Source organism: Lactuca virosa, chromosome 2, assembly GCF_052849685.1.
Source record: "Lactuca virosa cultivar CGN04683 chromosome 2, Lactuca_virosa_CGN04683_v6, whole genome shotgun sequence".
Taxonomy (NCBI): domain Eukaryota; kingdom Viridiplantae; phylum Streptophyta; class Magnoliopsida; order Asterales; family Asteraceae; genus Lactuca; species Lactuca virosa.
This window is the reverse complement of record NC_136427.1, coordinates 312,471,018-312,480,615: the sequence shown is the minus strand read 5'-3', so window position 1 is coordinate 312,480,615 and position 9,598 is coordinate 312,471,018. Positions and strand designations below refer to the sequence as shown.

Genomic DNA, 9,598 nt, shown 5'->3' with positions numbered 1-9,598 from the left:
TGAGAAGTACGATTTTGTATATTTGTGTATGAGTTGAGTGATCACTCATACATTATCGGGATTGTACTCATTAGGCTCCCCATAACTTAACCCACTACGTTAATAAACTTTGCAGGTTAGTAGATATTGTGAGAAGCTTAGAAGACTCATATGCTTTGGATATTTAGAAGACATTTGGTTTGTAATTTCTTCTTAAACATTTGTTTTGATATGTGTGGTGAGACTTTGGTATGAAATGTTTTTATTAAACCACCAAATGTTTGAAAAATTATATTTGGGACTGTTGTTTGCATTTGAACTCTGTAAATCATTTTGAATTAAACTTTGGGACCGTTTTTTTGCAACTAAAACCTTGAAAATATTTTTAAATATTTAATTAAATGTTATTTCAAATAAGCTCATGCGAGGGGTGTTACAGTCTCGTTTTAGTTAGGGTTACGTTTTGTACTTTGCTTATATAATACGAATTATAGCTAGGGTTTTAATTGTATTATCGTTTTCAAGCTTGTGAAAATACTTCATCATGTCTTGTGGATGTAGGTCATGTTGACCTACCACATTAAATATTGTGTCGTTATATATGTGATTTATTCTCATTTATTCCTAACAAACTTACTTGAACAACCACATTTAACTTCTTCCATAGTTGGCACTCGACTTGTTCCTCTAGGCATCTCTTTGACTATTGCATTTGAGGATGGGAATATATGGAGATTGATCAAAATTCAAAGGGAGTAAGGGACTATTTCAGAAATAGTTGTTCCCAGATATCCGTCAACATCCTCGTAAGCAAAATTCAATATGAAGGCTTGACTTTCAAAAACATTATTGATCTCTGACTTTTTTGGTACCGATGCGTACATTGTTGGGATTTCATTTGTTCGAGATGCTCATGATGTTATTAGGCAGGCTTTAGCAAGAACTCAAATTGACCACTTGGGACTTTGTTCTAATAGTTGGGACTAAATATGGGCTTACGCTTTAAGAGGGAATGAAGATATCAAACCCTTTAGGGGTTATGGTTGCCACCTCTCTCGCATGATCCAAACACCTTTCTAAATCTTCTCAGGTTGTATTCTAGTGCTTGTACATATGTTTCAATAAAACATCATTTGTATAATTTCTTGAACATTTTAAAAGTATAATAAATGGTTAATGATGATTGATGCAATTGTAGGTAGGGCTATAATAAAGAATCATTTAACTAATTTTTATCTTTTTATCTTTTACAACAATCGGAATAGCTATTAAGAAGTTGTGTCATTGTACAACATACACTATAAACAAGCCCTAAAAAAGATAAAGGCTATAATAAATTTAAAAGAAAAAAAAAAGCACATGAGTAACATATATCATTTATCTTCGGAAGTGAAATCAGGCTCTGCAGGCTTCTGAAGCATCAATGGAGGCAACTTGTCAGGAATCCTTGCTTTCCTTGCACCATTCCGCCTTAAAGCACGAAGGGCATTGGCTGCAAATCTTGATGCATAGATTGTAGCACCCAAACTGGGCGAACTCCCACTCCCACCACCTCCAGTCAAGGCGTTCTGCAGCCTATCCTCTTCTTCCCGGAGGGAATCTTCCATTTTCTTCCTGCAACGCCGCCGCCATGCCGCCTGTATGAAACAAGCGGCCCACGTCCGCCATTGCTGGGAGTAAAATCTGAAAGTGTGGCGTAGCTGCTTACTGTGAAGTCTCCTGAACTGAGAAGCTACAAATTTAAGGTCATCTGCCATGAGAGCAAAGGCCTCGACTTCTTCAAGTGCTTGGACTGTTCTTGTGGAAATGGGGAGGTTTGATGATGTATGGGGATCCAAGGCCCATGTCAGCAGCTCTTCACCACAAAAATCACCCGCTCTCAGATAATCAGAGTTGAAGAAACCGGTCCTACCACCGTTTGTTGTAACTGTCAATAACTTCCCACGCATCACAAACAGCATCTCATCAACCGGGTCCCCTTCCCTCACAATATAACTATCTTCCGTATACAAAACCGGTTTCAAACGGTCACACATCGCATCCATCAACTGATCATCCATTTTTTCAAACATTGGCACCTGAAAAACCAAACCATTATTAATTATAGATAAGATACGATTTGATTTTTTATATTTAAAAAAAAAAAAAAAGAACAACAACTCACCCTTTTTAGCAGTTTCAAACAAAGATGACGCTTTATATCCCTTCTAAGGTCCTTGGGAAGGTTCCGGATCAAATTATCTTCATCAACGCCTCTCGTTTCCTGCCATTTATATTGTTCGTATCTTCTGATTCGTTCCTTGAGAGGTTCTGGAAGCAACCGGTGGGACATCCATTGCTCTGCATCTCGTCTTTTCACCCTCATCTCCTCCAATCTTATTGTTGTAGATTGCAGGTATGTCTGTAATACAATAAAATGTAGGGTTCTCACACCATTAGATCTTAAGTTATATATATATATATATATATATATATATATATATATATATATATATATATATATATGTAAAATATGAGTTACCAACCTGCATGTTTCCGATGAGAAACGAGAATAATACCAAACCAGATATAGAAATGAACACCGCAAAGCAAATTTCCCACACAAAGGTACTCGTTTGAAGGTTTTGACCGAGAGAACTGCAAGTTTGACCAAGAAAAAAAGTATCACATACCGTGATGTGATGTGATGTGATGCCATGTCCTGTGTGTGGTGTGGGAAATAATAAACATCCAAAGAAAGAAATTGTTTTGAGATACCTAAGATTTTGCAGACCCCACCAGAAACAGTAAAAAAACTTCTGTGGAAAATCAAGTGAGTTGACAACACCAGATTGAAGGGCAGGAAGAAAGATTCCAAAATCATAAGGAGGGTTTTCCATTTCTGTTATGGGGCAGCTTGAATTCAAATACTCAACAGGATGTGATTGATTACCACAAGAAAACCAAGAACGGGAACAATTTGTTATATTTTTCCCGGTTGTATTTTTACACGCCTCTTCCCAGCAGGTTGTTTCACGTTCAACAGAAAACAAATACCAAAATGCCCCGAATACCTAAAACCATCATCAAACACTCAAAAGGGTGTATATGTAATGTAATGTTTAGATAAAAGGTGATTGAAATCAGGGGTAGGTAGGTAGGTAATTTTATATTTCTATTTATTTATTGCCACCTCTTACATGACTAGCGAGCATGTAAAGCAAGAGATTGAAAGCAGCTCCAGCCCATGCGGTTTCAGTAAGTATGCCAGAAGTTCTTGTGACCTCTTTATAAAGTGGATAGATTCGAAGCATCCTGGGGATATACTGGAACACAACAACAAACTTCAACATGTTTTTTGTATTCAAAGATCTTGACCCATGCATCTTCGGTATAACCAACCAAATCACAATCTGAGATATAACACAAAACAAAAAATTCGATTCAGAGCATTCACAGTCAGAAAGATACCAAATAAATACTAATAATATTGATTCTCACTCTCACCTGTGGCAATGGAAGAACCGCTAGAATGTCAACCAGAAAGTAAGAAGACATGTATCTCTTTGCAATCTCCCAAGAATTTTCAACAAGAACACCCCTACCAAATACCCGTGAAGAAGGAGCTATAAAACCAGTACGAAACTGAAACATGATATGAACGATGTAGAAGATGTCAGTGAAGGACCGCAACACACTGGCTGTGATCTGCAACTTCTTGTCCAGATCAAGACACTTCTTGTCATCTATAACTATAGGAATATAAAAGAATAATGGATCTACAGAAACAGCAATCACACATGACAACACAAATATTTTGTTCCACTTCTGAAGGAATTTCCCTTGAGGGTTAAGTGTATTCTTCCAAGAACCAAGGCCTCTACTCATGATTCTGTTGAAGGAATGGGATTCCATTGATCGTTTCAGGCTTTTAATCCCTCCCGAACCATGTTCTAGACCTTTCCGGAACATCTGAGAAACTGAACCCAATGCTGTTTTCAATCTCCGTGAAGAACCTCCACTGCTGCTATTTTCTGATCTCAAATCCTGAAACCTGGTCACATCATCATACATACATATATATATATATATATATATATATATATATATATATCAAATTAATGCACTGCCATAACAACAAAAAAAATCAAAGGATGCGTTACAAGTCAAAAACAGTCTTATGTATTTTTCTACACTACAAACCTCACAAACTTCTCAGGTCGAGGATTCATTGTTATATAGATTATGCTTGAAGGAGTTCAAAAATGCAGCATCAACCTTTAAACTCTCATTAAATAAGGGGACATCTTCAACTCCATAAATAAAAAAAAAGAGCTTCTTTAAATTGATTCAGAATGCTGAAGGCGAACCACTGGAGATGAATATAAAATCCATTTCAGATCGCAATTATTTTTATTTATATAAGAACCGGAAAACATTGACGAATCTAACGGCAAGTAGTACATACAACATATATACAGCGGGATTCTCTTTTCTACCCATAAATCAAACTTGCCCAAAAGGAAGCGTTTTAAATAAACTGTACTTCAAACTAAAAGAGATTGATCTTCAACCAGTTAGCAGTTCAAATGATGAAGATAAGTTGAAAAACAGGACGATGACCTAAGAAATTACAAGTTTCTTGGCAAAGTAAAGGGGATAAGGAATGAGAATCTCCCTGAAAGCATTGATCTTTTTTCGCTTATTACTAACTTAACAAGGCCGTGATCTAAGAAAGTCAATCTACTCTACATAACTTAAGAAACAACTTAGACACGCCAGTACATAAGTTTCAAGTGTGATCTTACAGTTATTTGCAATTCAATCCAAATTAAGATAAACATCTCAATTCCCTTTAGAAGGTCAAGAAACAGAAAGTAATAAAATTACCCCCAAATCAACAATACCCAGTACACCCAAGTCAATTTCAGACGTCTCAAACAAATTTAAGTGAGAAAGTGTAAGAACCAGAAACAAACAAGAAAGATGACTTCAATCAAACACAGAAAGTGGATTAATTATAAAAATCAATAGAGCAGAAAAGTCGTACAAGAACAGATGTTGAACAAGGTGTGAAGTCTGCGATGATGCACAAGAACCATACAACCAACAGATACGTTGATAGATTTCTGGGGGTTCGTTTTGTAATAAAATAAATTAAAATGCGATATGGGGTTGGGTTGAAGAGGAAGTTTCTTCGATATTTCTGAGTTTACCAAGTCTCGATGAGAGAGATGAGAGAGAAACAGAGGAGCGCGAGATATGGGTCGGAGAGAGAAAAAGATTACGAGTCCACGGGGGTACAATCAGAGATGAGCGAAGATTATTAGGATCTGGGCCCCGCGATTCTTTTGGTCCTTGACATTTTCGCCCTTGCTTTCTGTCGTAGTCGTCATTTAGCCTCCATGAATTAATGACTTCCACCTTACCTTCAAATTTGAGTGCAAGTACCATTTCATAATCGAATCTAATACTTAGTTGTTTTATATCACACCAAGTAAACCGTTTTGGATTTTGGGTTTGGGTCACAAATTTGTCGACATGGTTTAGCTGTTCATGTTTTCAGCACAGGATTTTATATGATTGGATTGACTTTTTCAAATTATTTAGCTAGTGAAGTTTTATATTCTAAATTATCAAATAATAAAAATACAAAAACAATAAATTAAATACGCTAAATGGTTAACCTTAAAACTTTACAAGTATTGCAACCATCCTCTAACCTTGTCGTCCACTAATGCCACTTTTGAAGACACCAACCAAAGGTGACAACTACTCAGATTTGATTGTTTTTATAATAATGCTATATAATATCGTTTTTTAGGATTGTCGAATTTATTATGTTCGACTCTTTTGATCGATTGTGTAATGTGTATCATCAACTCAATTTGACAATTGTGAGAGTGACGCATTTTATTTTGGATCTTTTAAAATGTAAAATATGCAATCTGGTCATAGGAGCATGTTGTATGAAAAATCATTTCTTCTCCATTTTGCCTACTGAATATTTTTTAGTAAATTACATGCTTGGTCCCAAACATTTTTGTTTCATATCATTGTTGTCCAACTATCAGGGATGTTGCAATGTTGGTCCATATTTGAAACCAAACTATCATGTTTGATCCTTCGCACTTGACACCATTCTCCCCTTTAACAACCCCCCCCCCCCCCCCTCCCCCCTCTTTCATGTGCAAGGTACATGAGGTTTAGCCGGTTTCCAACAACTTTGGCATCTCCACTTTCACTCTCTAAAACCAATCACATTTTCTTTTATATGACTACTACTAAATTCATTCTTATGTTTGGCTACTCTTCTTAACTCTCTAAAACTCAATCGCACATACGGTTTGAACAAAAAAACCCACACATGATTTCTGGAAACGATGCCACCTCACCTCATATGGTTATTTGAATTGAACAAAAGGTCTTGAAGATCGATTAATTTTTTTGAGGAAAACCGAGATTTGACAAGATCGATTAATATTGTTGAGGCAAATGCATATTAAACATCTTAGAAACGAGTTCCTAGATTCCGAACATGAGATCTTGAGGTGAACAAGATGAAGAACTGATCCGGTGTGAGTTCTAAAATAGCGACTTTTTTTTGAAACTCAAGAAGAGAATTCATAAAAACATACTCAATCAAAACTCATAGATCAGTTCTTGAGATTCCAAAAAAAGTGTGTTTCTTGTTCTTGAAATAAAAAAAGAATATGAGTAGCCAAACACAATAAAGTGGGATTGGCATAGTCACGGCTAAACCTATAATACCCGATTATAATGTTATTTTTTAGCATAGTAAAAGAGCTCAATGATAAATCGTTACAAAAAAGCTTTCATTGACTAAATGTATACTCGAGGTAAAGTTTATTAATCAGTCGTTAACCATATTATAGTGTGTCTATAATTTTTCGACATTTTGGTATAATTATATGTTAGGTCATATTTTTCCATATTCCATGTAAATCCAAATCTAACATAAGTTGTCATCCCTAGTTTGATAAAGATTAGGCCTATAAGACATTAATTAGACTAATAATCTTGAGTTTGTTTCGTGCTAGATATACAAACCTAACAAAACATTTGTCATGATTCTAAAACTAATTTTGTTAATGATAACATGTCATGATTTCAAACCAATTCTTTAATAAAAATACATGTGTTATTTATAATATTTTAAGGTATAATAATTATAATTATATCTCAATGTCAAAGATAATACAAACATATTGATTTTTCACGTTGAGTCGTTGTGGTGCAACAGTCGAAGAGGACGCCGACGACTATGATGGAGGGGACGAAACAAAGCAACAGATCGAGATAAACATTTTGTGTGTGTGTGTGCATATGAAAAGAAACAGTGGATGCATGATATTGAGAAGAAAGAAAGAACGAGAACTAGCGCACTTTCATCCTTTAGATGTGCGTTGAAGACTGAATTTTTAAGAGGGTTTTATAAAATTTGGATGTATTTTATAAAAGGGTAGCAAACAAGCCATGTCTGAATTTATAAGAGGTTGCCTCTTAATTTTTCAATTAAGAGGTAAACAAATAGGTTCTTAGTATAATTTTAAAAAAAATATGGCCCTAACACTAACTAATCCCAAAAACTACAAAATATATAATTCCTTTAGTTAACTAAAAGCAACATGTCTATGTTTAACTCCCCGTAATCAATGCACATCCGGTGTGAATTATCTTTTTTCTTGACAAAAAAAGATTAGTGCTCCCCACGGCGAGCTACTCGTTCATATATACTCCTTCCCCAACAGTTGTTGAAGCTGTGAGGATAACTCATTCATCTTGGGTGGCGCAAGGCGATAAGACGCCTTTGTTATCGGGGTAGCACCACAGATCAAATCGATCCTGAACTCAACCTGCCTCTCGGGAGGCACACCAGGTAGATCATCTGGAAAAACATCAGGAAACTCCCTCACAACCTGAACATCGGAGACTGACTTCTTACCTTCGACCTGCCTCTCGGGAGGCACACCAGGTAGATCACCTGGAAAAACATCAGGAAACTCCCTCACAACCGGAACATCAGAGACTGACTTCTTACCTTCGACACGCGTGTCGACCACATACGCAAGATAACCTAGATACCCATGATGAATACACTGTCTCGCCCTGGCGGTAGAATAAAAAGTAGAACATACTCTAGTACACTCGCCATAGATGTTCAATACTCCCCCATTTGGGTCTCAAACCGTCACCAACTGTCGCTCATAATCAATCAAACGTCCAAGCGGACTCAACCAATCCATACCCACAATAACACAGACATCCCCTATCGCGATATGAATAAGATCGATAAGGAACTCGACACCAAAAATCTCCAGTACACAACCCCGGTAAATATCAGAAGCCGAAATCGTATTCTCATCTTGTAACGCCCCGATTCTTAGGTATTGATTTAATATAAGAGTTTCTTGATTTCAAGGGCTACTCAACGAGTTGGTTGCCCTACTCGTCGAGTAGCAGCGGGTTGGTCCACGCATTTTAATAACCTACTCGTCGAGTCCAAGAAGGAACTCGACGAGTAGGAGCTGGCAGATGAAACCCTAAATCCCGAGGTTTTGCACCTTATTTAAAGGATCATTGGCCTCCCCCAGCCTCCCATTTACTGCTTCTTGTCCCTCTCAAACCCTAATCGAGTGTGTGTGTTCCATTTGTGTATTCTTAAGCTTGGAAGAGGATTTTTGGAGAAGAGAGCTTGGAGATCAAGTATCCAGAAGCAAGGAGCTTGTGGGATCTGAAATCTATCTTGATTGGCATCTTCTGGAAGGTATAAATCGCTACCCTGACCTCATTTCATTTCTAGATCCCCTTTTTGGACAAATTTTAGGGTTTTCCTAGTATGTTTGGAAGCTTTTCTTGTGTATAAGCTAAGATCTGAAGTTGTAACTTCAGAACTGAACTCTCTTGGGCTTCTAAGTACATAAAGCTTCCAGCTCTTGCAAGGATGAGACTCTCCTAAGGTGTAAAGCTCCATTAAAAGCTTAGATTGGTCATTTAGAGCCTCTAGGGCCTTGCATGCATGTAAAGTTTGCAACTTTACGTGATAAACATGCCTTAGAAGCTTGGATTTGTAATCTGGAACCTTGGCATGGCTTAAAAAGTGTCTGCATGGATGAAGGCCTGAAAGGACTCGGCGAGTTGCATAGTCAAATCGGCGAGCCACATGAAGATGGCCATGTACTCGACGAGTTGGATGAACAACTCGGCGAGTCCCTTGAAGATTGCCTTGAACTCGGCGAGTCGGTCGAAGACTCGGCGAGTCGGCTAGGGTTTCTCTCAACCTTTGGTCACGTATGAACTCGACGAGTTTAGGGGAACTCGACGAGTCAACCTAGGATTGTAACATCCCAAAATACGAGCCAAAAAAAATTCATTTTTGAAACATATACTTAGCAAACATTAGAAATAAAACATTCACTGATCATATCATTTCATAAAAATGTCGCGTGTCCGGAAACCATTTTATAAAAACATAATAATGTCAGAGTACAAATCCCAGAATAACTCATGATGCGGAAATCAATGTGTGTGTATGATGTGCCGCTACCGCGCCAGCTCTTTCCCCTTCGAGGAAGAGGTACCTGAAAACAAAACTATAAACTGTAAGCACGAAGCTTAG

At 37.2% G+C, this 9,598-nt stretch overlaps 1 protein-coding gene across 1 annotated transcript; it reads right to left on the bottom strand.

The window, feature by feature from the left end:
* Positions 1 to 1,184: 1,184 nt before the first annotated feature.
* LOC145161694 (cyclic nucleotide-gated ion channel 1-like) lies at positions 1,185 to 5,248 on the bottom strand. Its single transcript, XM_079081284.1, has 8 exons — positions 5,009 to 5,248; positions 4,162 to 4,330; positions 3,466 to 4,012; positions 3,159 to 3,371; positions 2,737 to 3,032; positions 2,505 to 2,616; positions 2,144 to 2,380; positions 1,185 to 2,057 (listed from the first exon to the last, which is right to left on the bottom strand). Exons 2-8 carry the CDS (start codon positions 4,188 to 4,190, stop codon positions 1,353 to 1,355), a joined length of 2,139 nt encoding a protein of 712 aa, XP_078937410.1. The 5' UTR covers positions 4,191 to 4,330; positions 5,009 to 5,248; the 3' UTR covers positions 1,185 to 1,352.
* Between the last annotated feature and the right edge of the window lie 4,350 nt (positions 5,249 to 9,598).